This window comes from Notolabrus celidotus, chromosome 9 (assembly GCF_009762535.1).
Source record: "Notolabrus celidotus isolate fNotCel1 chromosome 9, fNotCel1.pri, whole genome shotgun sequence".
Taxonomy (NCBI): domain Eukaryota; kingdom Metazoa; phylum Chordata; class Actinopteri; order Labriformes; family Labridae; genus Notolabrus; species Notolabrus celidotus.
The window spans coordinates 23,112,345-23,133,089 of record NC_048280.1 but is presented as its reverse complement, the minus strand read 5'-3'; the positions used below and the strand labels follow the sequence as shown (position 1 = coordinate 23,133,089).

Here is a 20,745-nt window from a genome sequence, read left to right as displayed (position 1 = left end):
AGATGTATGCACACAGTATGTTGTGGCTTGTTTAAATGTAAAATGTTTTTATTCATAAATATGAAAACAAATGTAGAAAAAAATATCTTTATTCTTGCAGAACAAAGGCGTCACAAATAAGTGTCCAAAAATAATCTGTGGGAAAAGTAAATAGAAGGAGAACTCTTCTTGGTTCAACACTGGAATTAAGTCACATAAACATTTTGATGGCAAGCGCTCAAACCAGGTCTTCATCAGTCCATTCCTGCAATGAAAGAAAGACCGTTTAGAAGGACTCTCTAAGACACATGTAGCCTGAATAATGCAAATTAGTCCCACCTCTTCTTCCAACCGTGGTTCTTTTGATACATGACCGTCTTCTTCATATCCTCGCTTTCGTTTGCTGCAATTAAAAAAAAACGATTTACAAAGTGCACTTAAATGCAACAAAAAAAATCGACTACAGTTATTAACTTTAGCGTCATCAGATCTTAAATTTGCAAGCAGTTGGTGAGCTCAGTTTTTTCACTCGACCCTGTTTGAAACACTCATTTAGTAAAGAGTCTAGTTGTCACCCCACCTCATGGTCTCCATTAGTAGTTGTAGTACCAAGCCCCTTCATATACTGTTACGTGTGTATTCATGTAGACTAGCTCACACACTTTATGACTATACGCATAAAATGCTGTTAGAAGGATTTCATTAGACGGCAGGCTTTAGAGCGTGTGCCTCTCACAAACATGTTCGCTTTATCTTACAGGACAGAGTGCACCATCATGTCTCTGGCTGCTGCCATCCAGGTAATGTGACTTTTACAGATTCCCAGCTGCGAATCAAAGTGTGGTAGTGGGACCACACAGCAAGCCAGCCAAAGCAAGGCCTCGTCCCACGAGACCGAAGACGAGAGTCAGTTTGTATTTATAAGCATGTGGCCTAGATTCAAAACAGTTCAAACGCAATATGGCTGTTCTCCATGGGTAACCACTTGCTGCATATTTGAATACTTTCCTTCCAAAGCCCTAACTAAACTGCTTCACATACTGACAGTGTGTTGAACTGATTACGTTTGACAAGAAGCCTCATCACATGAGACCTGAAGAGAAAATTTCTCTGAAGATGGACCTAAGATACCGTCGACTGAAGACGTATCTGAACTTCTTTTTTCCTGATATGCCTGCCTTTCCCTCAGAACTTTGACTGGTTATGGTCGGTGCTTGATGATCTGACACTCCTTTTCTTGGACTAAAGGATCACAGCAGGGGAGGCAATCCAAAGCATTGAAGTAGCCGTCATCAGGGAATTTAAACATAGCACCTCTCTCCGAGATGACACAAGCCTTAACTCCTTTTCTACACACCCTCACCTTGCCTGGGCCTCCTGATATTGTGAAAAGCTCTTCCTTCGTTGTCTTTGTGTATGAACTTCCACGCAGCACCGAAACCACTTGTTACTTTTTTTATATACGCTGCTTTGTTTGTGGATATTATAAACTTAGGCTTGTATAGAAGTAAAAAGGTGTTTGTGTATGAAATAGCTGAGGTGAAAGATAGAGTCTGTAGGAGATTTGTGTCCTGTCCTGTGCATGTGTTAACCCTGAATGGATCCCGCTACAGTGTGCGGGCCTACATATATGCTGCTCTAACCATCATCTGAACTTCCTTTAAGCTTTTGGGGTGTGAACAAAATAAGCTTTTCATGCATTTGCAGTCTCTCTCTTGCTGTCACAGGGCGGCGTTTCAGTACACCTCTGCACCGACTGTTTTCATGTAGATTCATCCTGAGAGGTCATGCCACGCACAGATTTATCAACTTCTAAGTCATTAGTTGTAAGGGTCGGCCTCTTGTGCCTCCCGGTGATTCAAGTCAGAATCTGTGCCTGTCATAGCTCAAGAGTTTACCAAACTGTTTACTGTAGATGCACTTAAGATACCACGGACCTCACCGACCTCACCAAGTGTTAACAGACAACCGGCGACAGATTAATGAGCCTGAACGTCTCCTCATCAGCAATGCCAATATATCAGCTGTGCTACACGGTATGGATGATGTAGGTAGGAATGTGGCGTGCTCTTGTACTTCCTTTCTGTATTTCATACAGCTGATGATGTGTTCCTTTTTATTTTTCTACCTGATACTGAACCTTGAACCTTTTGCATCTTAGATACGACAACCTGGCTACAATAAAACTGTTACTACGTATGAATACTGAAGGATGGAGTTTTTCACTTTGGAGTACACACAAACATAAATGTGCTGCATATATCAACATGATAAAGTGCTACAACTAATCGACTAGTTTATACTCAATAAGGATAAAAATAATTTAATTTGGCTTTTTTTTTTCTTTTTTAATATACTATAAAGACAATTTTCCATGCAACACATGTCCTTACTTGCTTGAACTGAATTCAGCATGAATCCTCTCCAGCTTCTGTTTGTAAACATTCACCTCCTCCGATTTTGGAAGTTCATACCTGTTCAGGATGTGTTTCATCCCTGTAAGGACACAGAAAACACCAGTCACAAATCTTCAAACTGTCCCCGTTGTGTAGTAAAGATCAAACAGCTCGATAGCACCACCCTGTGGTGTCAAACTGAAGGTACAGTTGACTCACGTTTCATGGAGTCGTACATCTTTGAGAGAGTTTCTTTGTCCCCCTTCAGTCCGACACACTCTGTCAGGTAGCTGGGAATTTGAAATGAACACAAAATGAGAATTTTATGGAGGAAAAATTTGGGTATTTTTTTTTAGGTATTTTGGTTTAAGCCTGGCATAACATTTCCTCACAAAGATTTCTTAACTATCAAATGAAGAAAGGATTCTAAACAAGTCAGAACCAAATCTATTTTTATTTTTAAACATTTTAAAATAATTGTATATAATAATCTTACTCTGCACACTAATCAATACAGATATCTAAACTTTTTTAAATAGAAAAGCTTTATTTTTCCATGACCAATCAAGTTCAATATAAGAACAGTAATAATATGCATCATTTGCACAACACGTTTTAAAATGCAACATGCTGTGTTCAGGTTCCCCTCTAAACGTGCCTCTTTTCAGTTATTTTAACATTTTAAAGACTAATTAAATAATTTTAATACGATTTATTTTTTCTAAATTATTAAAAATCTACATATTTTAAATTAACACTTTTCAACTTTCTTTTTATTTTTTTGACATGCTGAATGACCCACCTCTCCATTCTCAGACCGGCTCTTGAAGAGCTGTTCAGGATAGCTGTCAAAGCAATCTGAGAGGGGGGAAACAGCAGTCCTGCATCTGTTATTGTTGCCTGAGTCAGAAAGTCATCAGCACTCTTTCTCAGTGACTCTGGGTTCTCAAGCGTGGGGTATCTTGTCTAAGGAAGAACATATAAACTGAGTTAGAACATATAATCTAAACTATGAAGCGAATTAAATGAATGTTGCATTAAAGCTAGTTGGTGCAAAAGTATCATATGAAGCTCTCCTTCTACCTTGAGGTCAATGAGCAGCCCCTCCATTGGTCTGTAGGGGTTGTGGACCACCAGATGAAAGTTGAGTTGTCGGATCAGCAGCAGCTCATACTCCAAAATTTGCTCAAGAACCCTTTCCTGCCCTGCTGGAGTCTCCTGCAGGAGATTGCCCACAAACTGGTTGCAGGACACGTTGAACTCATCCACTTTACATGACAGGTATGCACACGTCAGCCTGAAACACAATTTTGAGTTTAAGAAAGTAAACTGGTAAGTACAATGTGCAAGTAGATATTTTACATATATCCTCTCTCTCTCTCTCTCTCTCTCTCTCTCAAGCTCTCTCAAGCTCTCTCTCTCTCTCTCTCTCTCTCTCTCTCTCTCTCTCTCTCTCTCTCTCTCTCTCTCTCTCTCTCTCTCTCTCTCTCTCTCTCAAGCTCTCTCAAGCTCTCTCAAGCTCTCTCTCTCAATCTCCTCTATCCAACCCCAACTCAGACGAGGCAGCTGTCTAACATGAGTCTGGTTCTGCTCAAGGTTTTAAAGGGAAGTTTTCCCTGCCGCTGTAACTTGCTACTTACTGCAATACTGCATGGTGCAATGCTCGTGGTGGATTAAGATGAGATAAGATTAGGGTTGCAAAATTCCGGGAATTTTCAAAGTTGGAAACTTTCCATGAGAATTAATGGAAATTTATGGGAATAAATGGGAATAAACCAAGAATTTACTAAATTGAAGTTTGGCTCTTAATAGGGAACTTAAATATAGTTGGGGAAAATATATTTTAGCATAATCATGGCTAAAACTACCAGATTTCATGCAAGCACAGTTGAATATCTAAGCTATTCCTCAATCACATGTACATAGCACACTGCTATTGAGACCACGCCCCCTACATGCACTGTGCATTCCTCCATCACATGCACAGATGAGCTCTAGAATCCTGGACCACACTTTTGGGCCCTGAGCATAAGACTATTGAAGCCACAAATTTGAGCCTTATGACTACCCAAAGTCAAGTACGTTTTGATGATATTATGTAGTAAATAATATATTTAACAAATTTGATGTATGGTACTGATGTTTAACTTACAAATATCACATATAGATGTATTCATACAAATGCATTTCCATTAAATTCCCATAAATTCCCATAATTCCCATGGAAAGTTTCCAATTTGGAATATTTCCAAAATTCCCCAGCTTAACTTCCCATGGAAATTTACCAGAAATGTCCCACCCCTTTGCAACCCTAGATAAGATTGAGTCCTCTGTAAGAGGGGACTGGCTCTTATCCAGTCTTGATGTTGAGTCTTTGTTAATAATTTAACATAGAGTACAGTCTAGACCTGCTCTTTCTATAAAAGCGTCTTGAGATAACATTAGTTGTGAAACAAATAAAGACAGACAGACAGACAGACAGACAGACAGACAGACAGACAGACAGACAGACAGACAGACAGACAGACAGACAGATAGATAGATAGATAGATAGATAGATAGATTGATTGATTGATACAGTTGTTATAGTGGTGGATGTATACATTGCGTTGCAGTTGTATTACAAACAAGAAGTCTTTCTTAAACCAGCTCTACTTACATAATAATCCTGGGATGATGCTCCATGATGGAGTTGTTTAGGTAGAATCTTCTGAAGTACATAATGGCTGTACCCTGCTCAGAAGAGAGAGACATACATAGTTCAGATATATGCAGACGTTAATCTAATGTTTTTCTGGCACAGCTAAAAGAGTAACAAACATACCACTACAGATTTTGGCATCACAGGTTTGAACGCGTTACAGAAGTCCAGCATCCTCTTCTCATAGTGCCTGAATAACACGTCCTCCTCGTGACGCTCCAGGAAGAAGGACGAGCTCACAGCAGTCTAACTCACACAGAGAGAAATGGCAGCAGGTAAATCACACTCACACACTGAGGTCTGTTGTCTTTCTTTGGGTTATTTTTTGAAAATTTTCACTTCTTACTTTCCCACTTTCGTGTATCTTGTTGCGAAATTTCTGATTGGCCTTCTGTCTCATCTGCTCAAGTTCATCCTCGTTTCTAAAAATCCAGTATTTCCTCTGTGAACTGTTGTGAAACATGGCTGCTTCTGGAGGAAAACAAGGGGAGAGCAAACATGTCTAATGCATAATAATAAAGACAAGAAGAGGAGAGTTAGCCTCCTGCTAATAGTGTGGCAGCATTAATGAGCTTACTTTGTGTCTAAATGTCAGCTACTCCATTCAGAACTGGATACCGGGAGGTGAGCAGCGCCGCAGCGGGGCGGTTGGTAGTTTTAGGTGGGTATAAAACAGCCTTTTTACGCTCCTGTCCAAACTTCAACGTGCTGTATAAAAATCTCTATCAACAACAAAAGTGACAACGCGTCGCCAGTCGTCTACGTCACGTTGTCTCGGGTTGATGACGTGACACTACCGTAATTTAGAATAAAGGGCGCAATGGAAATTCACCGAATAAGTAGGTTCACCTCTTTTATTCTCTTCCTCTTTACATTTTGAATCTATATCATTTAATTTTACTTTATTGTATTCATAAGCTTTAATTCTTATGTCACAATGTTAACCATTTCCATTTGAGATATTCTTTTATAATATAGGGTTGCATAGCCTAATTATGGAAGCTCTAAGATGGCATACATCTTTATTTTATTTATTTTGTTTTATGAGATCATGCTTTTTCATTGTTTGCTTGAGATTTCAACTTATTAACCTTGTTATCTTGAATTAAAAACCATGGCTTTGTGATAAGAAGTTCATTTCAGTTGTTTCTGAAGATCTCTGATGATTTTTCTTGTATGATACGATATGATGTCCTCTCCTTTATTGTCCCAGTAGAGAAATTTGTCTTTGACATCAGTGCTGCACATGTTACCTGCTCATTAAAAAAATCCCCACAATGACAGAAGAACATACAAAAAATAAAAAATAAAAATATAATAAATAATGCACAGTCATTCAACACACAGCATACTCTTAAAGAAATGTCAAAAATGTTTCTATCATGACAATAGATTCATTCATTATTATATTTTAATAACAAGGTTGGTTTTCTTGTGACAACTTGATAATTTTCTAGCAATTCATTTAAAAATATGTATATTCATTTTAGGTGTGTCACTGTATCCAGAAACCCCAAAATGCCATGCTGCCATTGTAAATAAAGCTTACAGCTATATATTTGTTTTGTGCTTTGGTACTCTTGACAACATCTTAAGAAAACAACTGAAATTAACTTCTTATTATGGGAAAATTGAGTATGGAAATGTATGGATGCATGTCTGCTTAAGGCTTCCGTACACCATAAACTGCAACAATAGGCTTATCTTTCTGCAACATTAGCCTATTAGCCTGGAGCTATTAGACCTGCACGTGTCATACTACTATAAGTCAGGGGTTCCCAAACTTTTCAGCCCATGACCCTCAAAATATAGGTGCCAAAGACTTGGGTCCCCCACTGTCCCTCAAAGGGACTTAATGTGGCTTAATTTAGCTGGTCTGCAGAAAATTAGCCTACCTATATGTGTTGATGTGTTTCCTGTGCTGATATGAATTAACCTGCTGCTATTCATGCTTTTGATAATTAACTGTTCACTAACCCTAAACTTAGGAGTCATCTGGCAAAAAGAAAGGCAGAAAACTCATTACAATTTCTATTTTCAAGGTTTTATTTCAAGTTCAGCCACTATTTTAGTCAATATTTTTTACTATAATGGGTAAAATATACTGTTTTTAGATAACAAAAAAAAAACACATTCTGGAGGCTTGAGCGATTTATATAATTCTGCTTATTTCTATCAAAATTCAACGTTTAGCTCCTCTGTGGGCTCGTCCATCACACAGACACTCCCATTTGATTTGATCTGCACTGTTCCTCTGATCCACTTTCTCTGAATCCCCTCAGCTCACACACTACCTGATGCAAACTTCAGAAAAGCTGAGCTGGTTTATGAAACTGTTGGTCAAATTCCTGAATGCTGGATTTGACTCATTTTAGATGGGAGAGCATAACAAAAATGGAATCACACAGTATGTTTAGACGGAGCCACTCAACCCCCACCAGTGTTTCCGTATACCGTCATTTGCATAAACATGAGTAATTTATGAATAATAAATGCCCGTGCATTCAACTGGAGCCTTTAATTTGCATATCGCCGCTGCTAGTTTTATTTCCTTAGTGCCGTGTTATCATGAAGCCCTTCAAGACGGCATAAACCAGAATCAAAGAAATAATGCTTGAACAGGTATGTGCTGAGGACTAATATATTATCTTTATCTGATTCTCTTAATGCGGAGATGTTTTAACTTTTATGTGCTGGGAGTGTGAGTGTGTGTGTGTGTGTGTGTGTGTGTGTGTGTGTGTGAGAGAGAGAGAGGCATGTTAAACGCTGTATGTTCAATGTGCGCCGAGCTTACATCTACAGTATCCATCGCTCGGTTTTGCCATGTAGCTTAAATTGCATAAACATGAAGTGCCAATGCATTATTGATGAGAGCAGTGCGACGTTTACTGTATGTGCGCGCGTCGATAGGGCGTATAATGCTCGCGTACGTGAGTGCGTGAGTGACTGAGTGCGTGTACGTCTGTGTTGTCAGGCTGACCAGACACTTTTCCGTGTGCTTTTTCACATAAATCCTCAGTGCTTGGTATAAGAGTTATTTTTATGTTTTTATCGGTGCCTGGATATTTGAAATTCATGTTTCTTTTTGTTTTTTTTCACAATTGCGTTGAACTTACTGTATATTTGGGCACTCATTTGGCCAATCAGTGCATCCCTTTTTTTTGGACCAAAGCATGCAGCTCTGTGGTTTGGAGGATAGAGAGACATTTTATAGTGAAGCTTGTGTGTCTGTGTGACTAGAGGTTGTGTCTCTGTAATCTGACAGGTAGTGTAATATCAGAAATCAGACTTGGCTGATTTTGTGCCACCTACAGAACGGCTGAATGATCTCTGAGCCTCCCTGATCAAGTTACTTTCATCCAGTCAGAGTCAAATCTGCTCCCCCTCCTGCTATAAATCTACTGCATATGAAAACCTGAGATTATTGCAACTCATGGACACAGTGTCAGCCTCTGACCAATAGATTGATGCCATGTGAAGCATCACCTTGCCTTGGCTCTATACACAGCTTTGTAAACTATTCATGATGCTGATAATGTTGTGGAGAAGGAGGAGGAAGAGGATGAGAATCTAGAGGAGGATGAGGAGGATTATCCCCACCTCTATGAAGTTACTTCCTTGTATGCAAGGAAATCATTTGGAAATAACCTTGACGACGATACAAATGATTTCTCTGACCAATGAGCTTGCTTAATCTGTTTCTCCTGTTCTTTGATATTCCTCGTTTTTGCCGTGACATTCAATCCCATTTAAGCTTCACACACCAACAAATACAATTAAACCCACATTCAAAAACACCCCATATGTGTGCATATTAATTATTCTGTCCTTCATCCTGCACCCCCACCCCCCCATTTGCACTCTGGTTGCCATGACAACCAGGGGTGGCAGCGCTGATGTCAGAGCCTTCTCCAAGGACACTCATGCAGGCGCTGGGTCAGGTGATATGCACTGCTGCTGGGCATCGACTAACACCCAAGAACAAAATGGCCGCTGTTTCCCTTTCTTATATTTTCTCGCAGTATTGGGAGAGTGTCTGTTTGAGTCATCAACTAAAGAGGAAGTGCACCTGAATGTGCTTGTTTCTGATGATATGTGTGATATTGATGATGTGGGGAATTCTCAGTGTGATTGATGCAGGCAAAACGCATCACAGAGCTGAGCTGTCTGAGCCCCCTCACAGATCAGAATTTAGAAATCTTGCCCACTGATTTCAGTGCATCCATATCTGTGTGTGTGAGTGCCTTTGTATTCCAATGTGTCCTTACATTGGTTTTCTCAGGTTGGCATTAGGGTTTTTTCTCTTCCCTCTCCCCTCCTCCCTCCCCTCCAGACACTCAAAGCTCCCCCACCATCTCTCCCTCTCTCTCTGTGTGTGTGTGTCTCTAATTGAGCTTTGTGTCTACCTCCATCTCCATTCAAATCCAGGCTCATTTGCATACTGCCGCCGCGCACCGGACAGCTCCCCAGCTGTACAGTACAGCACTAAATGAGGAACACAGACCCACTTTACGTGACGTGAATACTAAGCAGCCAGGAGAGTCATTTTTTTCCCTGTTTCCTGAAAATACAGCTACCTGGGAGAGGAAAGAGGATGGTTTTATCAAATCAGTGTGTTCAGACAGAGTTGAGCATTACCAGTCTGAAAGGAGATGCTGAGTTGATTATTTTTAATAAAGCAAGACTTTGCAGAAGCTACCACATGCAATAATTTGACAGAGAAACAGCCAGAGATGTTGCTGTATACAAAGGATGCCAGTGATAAGAGCTGCATGTTAGTTCTCAGACAGCTTTTTTTAACATTCTGCAGCAAATACAGCATGTACACAGCTTTTTTAGCGTCAGTCCTGCTTTGCAGTTTCTCCCATTTTCCTCAAATAACACCAGGTTTAATTCGGAGCCAGTCACCCTGTGGCTTTTCTCTTGCCTCGGTGCTACTCAGGCCTGATCTTTCCCTTCACCAGAGAGAGAGAGAGAGAGAGAGAGAGAGAGAGGGAGAGAGAGAGAGAGAGAGAGAGAGAGACTCGCTCAGCATCAATGAATTTAAGGGACATTTTGCTTGAGTGTGCGTAGACACATGATTATGTTGTATTTCTGATGCACTCCAACCACACTTAACAGAACGTGTTAAGCACATCCTTAATGGGAACCTTAAAAACCCCAAGGCCAATTTTCATTTTCGAGCATATTGGTAGGGATTTGTGACATTTCAACTCATTTCAGGATTCAATCAAAGCCGTAGCTCCAGGGAGAGCAGAAATGGCACGCTCTTTCCTGCAAATCCAGCTGTCCTTGGTTCGCTATATATGCATACAACTTCTTCTTCCTCCACAGTGAGACCAGCCAGAATTGAGTGAAATTTAATGACCCATTTAAGTTTACCTTGAAGACAAATGCAAAGAGTGCAAAAATGTTTCTGTTTTTCTGCCTTAGATGGAATTGTTTTATTTAGAAAAACAAAGTGACTCCTGCTCGTTTGTAAAGGGGTTCTAAATCAGCGGGGAGTGAAAAACACATACACTGTGCGTCATCAGTGTGAGCACCTTAGCTTTGAATTAAATGAAGAAGAGGACAGAGGGATGTTGAAGTGAAGCTGCTCTTCAATCCTTTACAGCGCCGAGCTTGAACAAATCCTCCAAATCATCTTTACATCAACGTATATGTCCTAGGCTTTTAAACAGCTGACCATTTGGGTGGATGTGAGCACGTGTAGTACTGAGTCCTGCTACAGTAATGTACAGCCTGTGCTTCCACTCCAGAGTGTATTTGTGAATTGAACAGAAATGCATCCTCCTATTACAGGTTTTACTTACTGTACTATGTTATCCTGCGTAATGTTTTCCCTTTAGAAATAGAGGAACATTTTATTTCTTTAAATCCAAAATAAATCCGAAACCTAGTGCAAAACTTCTGTTAGTTATTTTAAGCGATCAACATTTCAACACAATCAAACATTCTGGTCTAGGTTTCATTTGGAAAAGACATACATTCACAGTTTATGAATGACCAGTATTTAGTGTATTAATTAGAAATCATGTTAAATGTAAACAGAAATAAGATAATGCTCACTCCAAAAAATTGATATTTTTTTTTGCTCTGGCCACTTTATTTTTAAACGGGCGGATGGGAAACAAAGCTACATAATTGTGTGTGTGTGTGTGTGTGTGTGTGTGTGTTGACTGTCTATGTGAATGTATGTCATGTTAATATTACTTTGAATCTGCTTGCAGTGGGGGTTTTGCATCTTAATCTAATTAAGAAAAGGATGCCTGAATATAGACGAAGAATTATGAGCTTGCAAATGGGGGAAGGGAACCCTGTTTGATCAAGTCAGGTTGCCCGGCAACCCAAGCCATTTATTTCAGACTTACAAAAAAAAATCCCTCTAAGATTTAATAATCAGGTTGTCTGCATTAAAATGCAGAACAGGCTGCCAGGCTGCACCTGAAGGACAGCAGAAATTAGGCAGGCTAATTTCTCTCCTTACAGGTGAATGGCTGACCTTCTGCAGAGTGCCTGTCAAAATCAGCACTCCAACTCTGCAAATCAGCTGAAATAAGCTTTTAAAAGCAGCTTGTAAAAAAGAGAAAAAAACTGAAGGGAATAAAATTGAAGCAGCGTGTGCACACGGTGTATTTATCTCATTTGAATTTTGTTAATTGAGCAAGCTCAAGTGATTCTAAACGCAGTCGTTATGAATTTAACGCGATGTTCATTTTCAATTTTCTACTCAGACAGGTTCACAGTTTGCTGCCTCGTTTATTTCAGGAAATAAAAACCAAATATCATGACAGACGGGGATAAAAACACAAAGAAAATACATGCCACAATATCTCTCGGCTGCATTTCTCATATAAAGTAACACCAATTTAAGTACAATAAATGCATATTTCATATGAATACCATTATATTTCATATTTGTCCACAATAATTGACAGTGCCTATATATAAAAGCATATTCTACAAATATTAAGCACTAGGAGGGGTATTTTTTGGTGCTCTGTAAATGAGACTGTGAAAGCTGGGTGTCGGCTGCAGAAGTGCTCCTGCAAATAATCCCTGGCACCCTCCTCTCTTTTGTTTTCCTAATTGCCGCCGTCCTTTTTTTTTTTTTTTTGTCAGAGAGCGTTCTTCTAAGTGCAGCAGGCCCTGCTGGAGAGCTCTGAAGGCTTCCTGTGGACTTCCTGTGGACTTCAACAAAAAGCCTTGTCAGGTGGATCAGCCATTAGTCACCGGTCGACATTGTCTCTGACAAACCTGACGTTTAAATTACACGCATAATTCCAAAGCACCCTCTGTGAGGCACAAATTGCACATGCTTAATTCTGGAAATGTCACATGTGCCAAGCTGAACTTCTTACAGAAAACATGTTGATACTAAATGTTGATTTTAACCTTTGCTCAGGCAAATATTTTTAGTCCAGTGTGTGGCAAATCAAAAATATTTCAGTTCAGACACTTAATTGGGAAATACATTTATAAAGGGTGTGATATGACTTTATTTATTTCTTCAGATTATTTTACTCCAAAATACCAAAATTGTAATCCTGAGGTCATACACACCCTGTTTTTGATTTGTGAATTTGCATTAATACTTTTTCCTAAGCATTTTCAAATTGAGATGTTCCTTAAAAGATAACAAAATTAATAGAAAAAATAATTTAATCTTCTTTTTTTTCAGTCATTTCAAACACGCACAGATTCGGCTTCTTTAGCCGTCTTTACGGCTGAAAAATGTATTTCACTTCAGAATAATTGGCACAATATTTCGCTGAGATGCCCTGATTAAATAATGCCCTCTTGTGGTCTTTGTGTGATGAATAGCGAATACAAGCAAATATTTAATTAATAATATAATACAAAGACAGCAAATACAGTTTTTCACGTCCAATGTTTGGTGGACTCGACATATACTGCCATACTCTTATCAGATTTTAAATTGTGGCAAGGCATTTTCTTCTGCTTCTAATTATATTTTCTCAAGAGTTTTGATTTATTATGGAGAAGAACACACACACACACACACACACACACACACACACACACACACACACACACACACACACACACACACACACACACACACACACACACACACGCACGCACTCAGTCAATTGAGAGGCTGATGAGAATTCCTCCTTCTTCTCACTAGATGGGGTCAGAGCATCATTTAAAGGCTTTGAAACAGAGCTTATACTGCCCTCTGAACCTTTAGGTTTATGACAAATTCTTGAAAAATCTGCACCTTAATTTTTATTTGGTTTATTAGGGATCAATGTTTGATTTTTTTTTTCATCTAGCCTATGTTGTGTCCATGTTTAATCTCTAATGAGGAGGTTCAAGTTTTTTTCTTCACATTTCTTCATGTGCATGGCTGAGATAAATCAGCACTCTGCAAATCTATACAGGTGTGTGTGTTTGTGTGTTTGTGTGTGTGTGTGTGTGTGTGTGTGTGTGTGTGTGTGTGTGTGTGTGTGTGTGTGTGTGTGTGTGTAGGTGTGTGTGTTGCATTCACGTTATTGTACAGTCAATCAAAGCCTCTGCTGTACGTTGATCAGGCCTCGTGTGTGTGTTTCCGTTAATCTGATATTTGTCTTACATGAAAAAATCACATTTGCCCACAACACATTTTTGAATCTTATTTTTCTTATTCTACCATTTTACACACTCAGTCTCTGACAAATGTGTTCCTCTGTGATTTTGTAAAGTCATAAGGTTTTCCCTCTCTGTCTTTTCTCTGCAGCCCTCTCGCTTCATACATTCATCGGAGAGTAGCATATCATTAGCTCATGGTTGTGTTATGGCGCGCTGTTGTTCGTCCCGTCCCGGCTCCTCAGTGAGTTTGAATTGGCCTGGGAAAGAGACGGGGGAGAGCTTAACCAGCAGAACTATGAGGCTCTGTGGAGATGACAAGTAGCTCCTTGATTAACCCATAGGCTGGTTGAGCGGACACACTGTGTTCTTTATTCATTCCCCTTGTCCTTTTCTTTCAGAAAGAGACCCAATAGGGCCCAGCAGGTGAATGTAAAGAAACGCGAGAGGACTCCCCTCCGATCGGCCCTTTCAGACCCTCACAATGGGCCGGCCCACCTCTTGTACAGCTGCATTAAAACCCTGATTAAAGTTCTTCCTGTTAGCCACTGATTGAGGATGCAGAGCTAAAACCAACAAAAACCTGCACTGCTGAGGCCTGATAATGACCGGGCCCCACCTACAAAGAGCAGGCTTCAAATGATTAGTGGGCTTTTGTTTTCTTAGGAGGTGTGTGTGTGTGTGTGTGTGTGTGTGTGTGTGTGTGTGTGTGTGTGTGTGTGTGTGTGTGTGTGTGTGTGTGTGTGTGTGTGTGTGTGTTAGAGAAAGAGGGAGAAGTGAGGGAGGAGAAGTTGTTTGAGCGTACCAGGAGGTCCTCAGACAGATAGCTCTAATTAATCAACAGAGCTCAGTGGAAAAGAAGCAAAAACCAACAAAAACCTTTTCTTTTCTTTCTCTTTTCTTCCTTTTTTCACTTTCAATTAGCAACGACAGCATGTGTGTGCAGGTGCACGTGTGTGCGTTGCATGGCAAAGGCTTGATTTCTGTGCCTCTGCCCAAAATTGAAGAAACAAATGTGAGATATGAAGTCAAATTTCTGGACAAATTATTACTGGACAAAAAGAGGTGATCTGAAAGTTTTCCTGAAAACACACCTGGATTTAAAGAAAGTGTCATAGTTATAAAGAAAAGAAACAGGGAAAGACAAAAAGAGGAGCAAAAATGAAAAATCATTGAGTATGAAACGTGGATTAAAATACACGTCATCATCTGAAGTAGCCATTAGTAGTCCAATGATCATCAAAACAGTACAGGCAGTAGAAGAATAAAAAAATAATCTCCCACACTAAAACCTTCGCATGCTTATCATAATCATGTTTTGAAGTGAGGATTTTTAAACACTCTTGTCATTGTTATGTAAACAGCCTTTTTTGCATGTTAATCCTTTTATGAGGGGAACGATGGGGAGACGCATGACGACATGGGAAATGATTTGAGGAGTAGACGCTGAGAAGACTTGAACAATGTGTGTTTGCATGCATGTGTGTGTATGTATGTGTGTGTCTAGAGAGAGAGAGAGAGAGGCTCTTCAAGAATCCATAAATATTGCATTTCTTTGTTTGACGGATGTGTGACACATTTTCATGTTTCTTCAACAAATTCCACTGTCATATTCTTCCTTTTGTCAGTCATCTTCCAAACAGCACATCCTGACAATTATCCCAGAGAAACTCCTGATCAAAAAACGCCTTATTCTGTCTGCTGCTCGGCTCCATCACGCACATTCATTCTGCTTCTCTCTCCTCTTCCTGCAGCTCAGTCTTGATTTGATTCCAGCTCGGCGTATACTGCTCCACTCATCAGTTCAAATGCAAAAAAATTACATTTACAAAGCGTTTGTGTCATCTTTATTTCACACATTTTGTAATGTCTGTTTGTTGATGCACAGCAAGGTTTATTACGGTGATGCTGCAGAGTGATTGTCGCTCTCTGTGTGCTGTAACGAAGCAGCTAATTCACAGTTTCAACAGAGGAGGACATTGTGCATTAGTGTGCCAGTAATGATGGACCCCTCAGCGAAAAAAAAAAAATCACGATAGCAGCTTTAAAATAAAAGTCTCATTGAACAGAATTTGCCTAGATTTTTGATTGAGTTTAACATTTTGGAAATAGATAGCATGGTGTTATAATGATTATTACATTTTTTGCTGCTTTTATTTTGTAGTTTTACAAGCAAAACAAGGATTATAGTGTGAAGTAATATGCTTTTATTTTTAGAGATAAGTTGGGATAAAACTTTATGAATACCCCAAAAAATTCTGGTGCTAGATTTTCTAAAACATTGCTTTATAGACGCATGCATTAAAAAAAGCACATCAAGTATCTGTGAAGTACGTTAAGTGCCTGAAAAAATACAAAGTGTAGGGGTAGCGGTTAACAAGTAACGTTCAGCAGTTAAGTGTGTGCCCCTCACACAGAGGCTGTAGTCCTTGTCACAGCATTTGCTGCTTCGACTACTGACCACGACCCTTGCTACATGTCATTCCTCGATCTCTACTCCCCCATGTGTCATGTCTCTCTTCTCTTTCTGACATTCAAAGACAAATATGTCAGCAAAAAAAAAAGACTTAGAATTATATAAAAGAAACACTCCCTACATAAGATAGTGATGCAAGTATGGTATGTTAAGCATCAATGTGCGCTAAGTAAGGTAATAATACATTTAACAATAGTATGGTGTTGATGTTTAGAGGTGGTAAAAAAAATAATGTTGCAGATAATGAAGGAAAGATATTTGATATTAAAAATAACTGTGCATGGTGCAATGAAAGGTTTGGATGATTCAACGGGCCCATGACAAAAGGGCCCCTGAAAAGGTCAATCATTTGTGGTAGTGAAGTGATTGGGTCCATTGTGATGTGTTTTCATGGGGCCCAGAATTCCTGTCAGCGCCCCTGTATGTGACAGTGAAAGTAAGAGTGTGCATGGTGTTAACAGGGTCTGTAACAGACACATTACTATCATGTGCACCTGGTTTTAAAAATGAATATTGCATATGATGGTAAAACAAATCATATAATTTTGATTGATATTTAAAGTTTCTTTGGAAAGTAACTTGGTTGAAACAGTTTGTGAGTTATGCTGTAGAATATATGAGAAAATAGTAGAAATTCACACACTTGAAACCAGAAGGAAAACCTTTGTATCCAGTCAATGCTGGAGTGTTTGAATAGCAGAGAGAAAAATAGAGACAGACAGGTGGAGGACGGCACTGAGGAGGCCCTCAGGCTGCAGAGAGGGTCTTGGGCAGATTGGCTCTAAGGCTCCACAACAGCCATCCTCACATCCCACACATTTATCAGGATAGGGTTAGTGTACCACACTGTGCCTACACTTACACTGTGCCCCTCACGCAAACACACACACACATATGTACACACACACACACACACGTTTAGACACCCGCCTACGCCCCCTGTAAGCCTCATAGCCTTTTTAACTTCTCCTCTGTGCACCTCTTCCTCCCACTCTGCTGTTATTAGCCTCAGACAATCAGACTACCTGACTCCACCTCGCGGCGTGTGTGTGAGTCAGAGCGACCTGCAGTCTCAGTTATTTTCAAGAGCATAATTGTTCTATGTGTAAAATTGCCACAGCAGAATCAAAGTAATGATGCAAGAAAAAAAATATTAAATCGGGAAAAAAGTGAAATGTCAAAGAGGATGAAATTATTTGAGATTCTTTGGGTAACGTGATCCCAAATATGGTGGAAATCCACACAGTGCAGTCGTGCATATCACACAGTGTTCTGCTTTTATTCTTGTAACTTAAAGGCTTTGCAGCTCAGCCTAAGCCCTGTATTCTATTTCATATATGGTCAGGGAGTCTTATTGAGTCTTACATGACGCAAGAGAGGCCTCAGGCGCATGAAAAAAGGAGATTCAACTTTTGACAAGAGACTCTACCTCTCTTTGATTTGCACTGTGTGCATCTCTTTGCTCTTTGGGGCTCTTTTGGTTTATAGAAATGGACATTAAGTTTACCTGGCAGGCAGCAGAAAAGGATAAGAGCAGGGGCCTGTTGATAAATCCTGCTTGGATCCTAGTCGGACTGAACAATGTCTACAACAAGCCCAGGGAGTGTAAAAGCTTTGAAATACTGTTTCTGGGTACTACTGCTGTTCTAAATTCACACTGCTGATTTATTATGGAAAGGATGCGGTGCTGCTGTCTGCTTACAAGTCTGCTTTTCATGTGAATGTGTAGTTGGTCAAAAATGAATAACCACAAAGGGAATATAATGAATGCAGAATTAATAAAAGCTGGCTTTTTTTTCTCAATTTATCTTGCACATTAGTCATTATCTGCCTTTTTCACGAAGATGAAATTGGTTATTCTTTGTGTTTTTATTTGGAAAAAATGCAAAGTTATGATATTGTGGTGTTTTCTTGGATAAATCTGAAATTCCTTGTTTATGAAGATGTTGGCAAAACACTTTAGCGGGTGTATTCAACCACACACGAAGACTGGCAGTACCGACAACCCCTGTCCTCAGCAACAACCCCCCAGCCTTAACTTTGCCCCAACCAACCCACCCTCAACAAACCAGGGGTCCTCTGTAGCACAAACAGCAGCACGTAGTCACACACTCCGCCCTCAGAGTCAGCACCGGGTCACGGAGGCCGACTCCGGGCTGTGCACAGCATCAAACACACATGTCAGAGTGAAGGACTGCCAGATTGTCAGCAACTCTTCTCATCCAACCCTAAAAATATCTCAAACAACCCCCTCCACCACCACCCTTCTCACAAACACACACAGACACACAGACACACACACACACACACACACACACACTCAGGCTCAATATCCTGATCTGTCTGACCCCGCTGGATGTGGATCAGTGCAGAGGAACTGACAACCCAGACTTCTGGCATGCCAACAAGTCTGGTGTCGATGAAGTGATGCTTTGAATTAAAAGTATGTTTGACGCTTAAGAGGAGCTAACCTGATTTTGCAAGCTAACCTGATTTGAGTGGGCTCAGACGGAGATAAAGTGCTATGGTGTGTGGAGAGAAATGGATCCCTGCCAGCTGGATCTGCTTATTCAGTTGATAATGGAAGCAAATGCAGCTAAATGAACCCTGAGGTTCAGCACAGAGCTAATCTGAAATGCTAACAGTTGCCCTTGCAGTTATGCTATTCTTAGTTTTATCGCTACAGTTATCTAATAGGCATTTGCTAAAAGTATTTAGCGTGGGGATCCTTTATGAGATCTCAATGTTTCATTTGCATCTGTAAAAAAGAGAAAAGTGAATATAATCCAAATGAAAATGTGTGTGGGTGTTTTGGATTGTGTTTTTTGCTCCCACTGAATTTTTATCCTAACCCCATTGACATATTTGTTTAGCACTGGATGTGTTCAAAGTTAACATAGTGTTTGACGCTCATAAGGTGGCTAATTCTGTTGTGAGACATGCCTTTGATGGGAGAGGCCGAGCATCTGCGCAGTTTTCAGAGGTGAGAGGGTGTCAGGAATTGTGAGCTACAGAGGTGTTGATTGGGTGGGGGAGGGTGACCCTGGAGATCACGGAGAAAAAGATTTGACTATTAGGATGCCCATGTGCACGAAGCACCAGCAGTTTGTGTATTTTCCTGCCAATGCTTTCTGTGTGGCATTGCTGTTTGTGCTGGAATCTTTTGCTTTGTATGTAAAGAAGCTGAGGTGCAGTCCCCCCCACTCTCTTCAAAATCATCCTCAAAGAGCATTAATCATTGGTGCACAAAGACGCGGTCTCTCTGAGGAGCAGTCACTCACCACAAGATGACGAGACACACATGAAAGCTATAGCATGGAGGGGGTTGAGATAAGGTATAGTGAACTATCCTGCAGGGAGAAGGGGAGAGAAGATTTCCCCTCTCATTAAAGATCAACTGCTCAGCTCTCGCTAAACGAGAACTCCTCGAAAACAAACAAACATTCACTCAGAAGGATCCAAAATGCAAGGAATATGCTCCCCATGATTGATGATATAGCTTTGTGTGGACTGTGTACGTTGAAAAATCACACCAGTGTTGTTGGTATAAGTTCTGCACAGGCTCTATCTCTTGGAGGTCAGATCACAGGTGGTCTCAGGAGAAAAGAAGGCCAAAGCTGGTCCTACTTCTGCTCTACTCAGAAATGCCTTTATGATCTTCAAGCATGAGGACCAACCCCTGCTGGGCCTCTAATCCGGTATAAAGAGAGGCAGGAAGATAGCTTCTCTGCTCTCTCTCTGGCCTTTGGGTCCTCCAACACCTCCCGGTATAGGAAGGGGATTAGCAAAGCAGGCCTGGAGCACCCCTACTGTCTCAGTAAGGAGCTGACCCTGCAACCCCTTGGCCAGGTGGAGCTCCAGGATGGATGGATTCTCAGGTTTAAATGAGGTGTCCTGATGGGCACCAGGTAAGACAGGTCACCAGGGGTCGACAAACCCCCTGCGGTCCAACACAAAAAGAGCCAGAGGATCACCTGCCGCTCGCCAGATCAAATGCAGGCTTAAATAGGGGGCTCCTCTCTTGTCAAATCTCTCTCCATGAATACTCAGCAAGGCCAGAACCTGCTCTACAACCCCACCCCCCCAAAGTCCTGGCCTCCTGTAGACCTGAGACCCTGTTGACGGCTAACACCTCCTGTACTTCAGCCCAGGTCCCCCCTCGCAGTAGCCATCAAGCTCTTAATTCCTCCTCTCAGCCCATCACTAAGTACTGTGTGCATAATGGACCTATAATCAACCTCTGGCCAATGGAGCCTTTTCTCTCAGCTTGTCTGCACTCATGTCGAGCTTGCATGTCGAGTTGCAATGAGATGCTAATTAGACTTCATATCTACGGGGCTAATCTGTGTGTTCACATTCAGGTGCTTTTAATCCACTCCATAGCTGAGCTGCCTGCTAATTTGCAGGTAGTATTTCCATATAGTGGTCAAGGGAAAAGGGTGGAATTATCTTATGAATTATTATGATGAAGACATCTTGTAAGGTAGCTGTTCTGGCTGTAATTTCTAAGTTCTGTGTAGAAAGGGTTCCACAGCTGTAAGGTTAATGGTCAAACCCTGTTCTCTCCACCAAATAACCTCATCAAACTGCACTGCATGACA

General features: G+C 40.6%; 1 protein-coding gene across 1 annotated transcript; it reads right to left on the bottom strand.

Annotated features, from left to right (window-relative positions):
* Window positions 1-71: 71 nt before the first annotated feature.
* ccnh (cyclin H) lies at window positions 72-5,856 on the bottom strand. Its single transcript, XM_034691282.1, has 10 exons — window positions 5,654-5,856; window positions 5,423-5,547; window positions 5,200-5,322; window positions 5,035-5,108; window positions 3,459-3,672; window positions 3,178-3,341; window positions 2,595-2,665; window positions 2,373-2,475; window positions 319-382; window positions 72-244 (listed from the first exon to the last, which is right to left on the bottom strand). The coding sequence occupies exons 2-10, from the start codon at window positions 5,537-5,539 to the stop codon at window positions 218-220; spliced, it is 957 nt and encodes a 318-aa protein (XP_034547173.1). The 5' UTR covers window positions 5,540-5,547; window positions 5,654-5,856; the 3' UTR covers window positions 72-217.
* Between the last annotated feature and the right edge of the window lie 14,889 nt (window positions 5,857-20,745).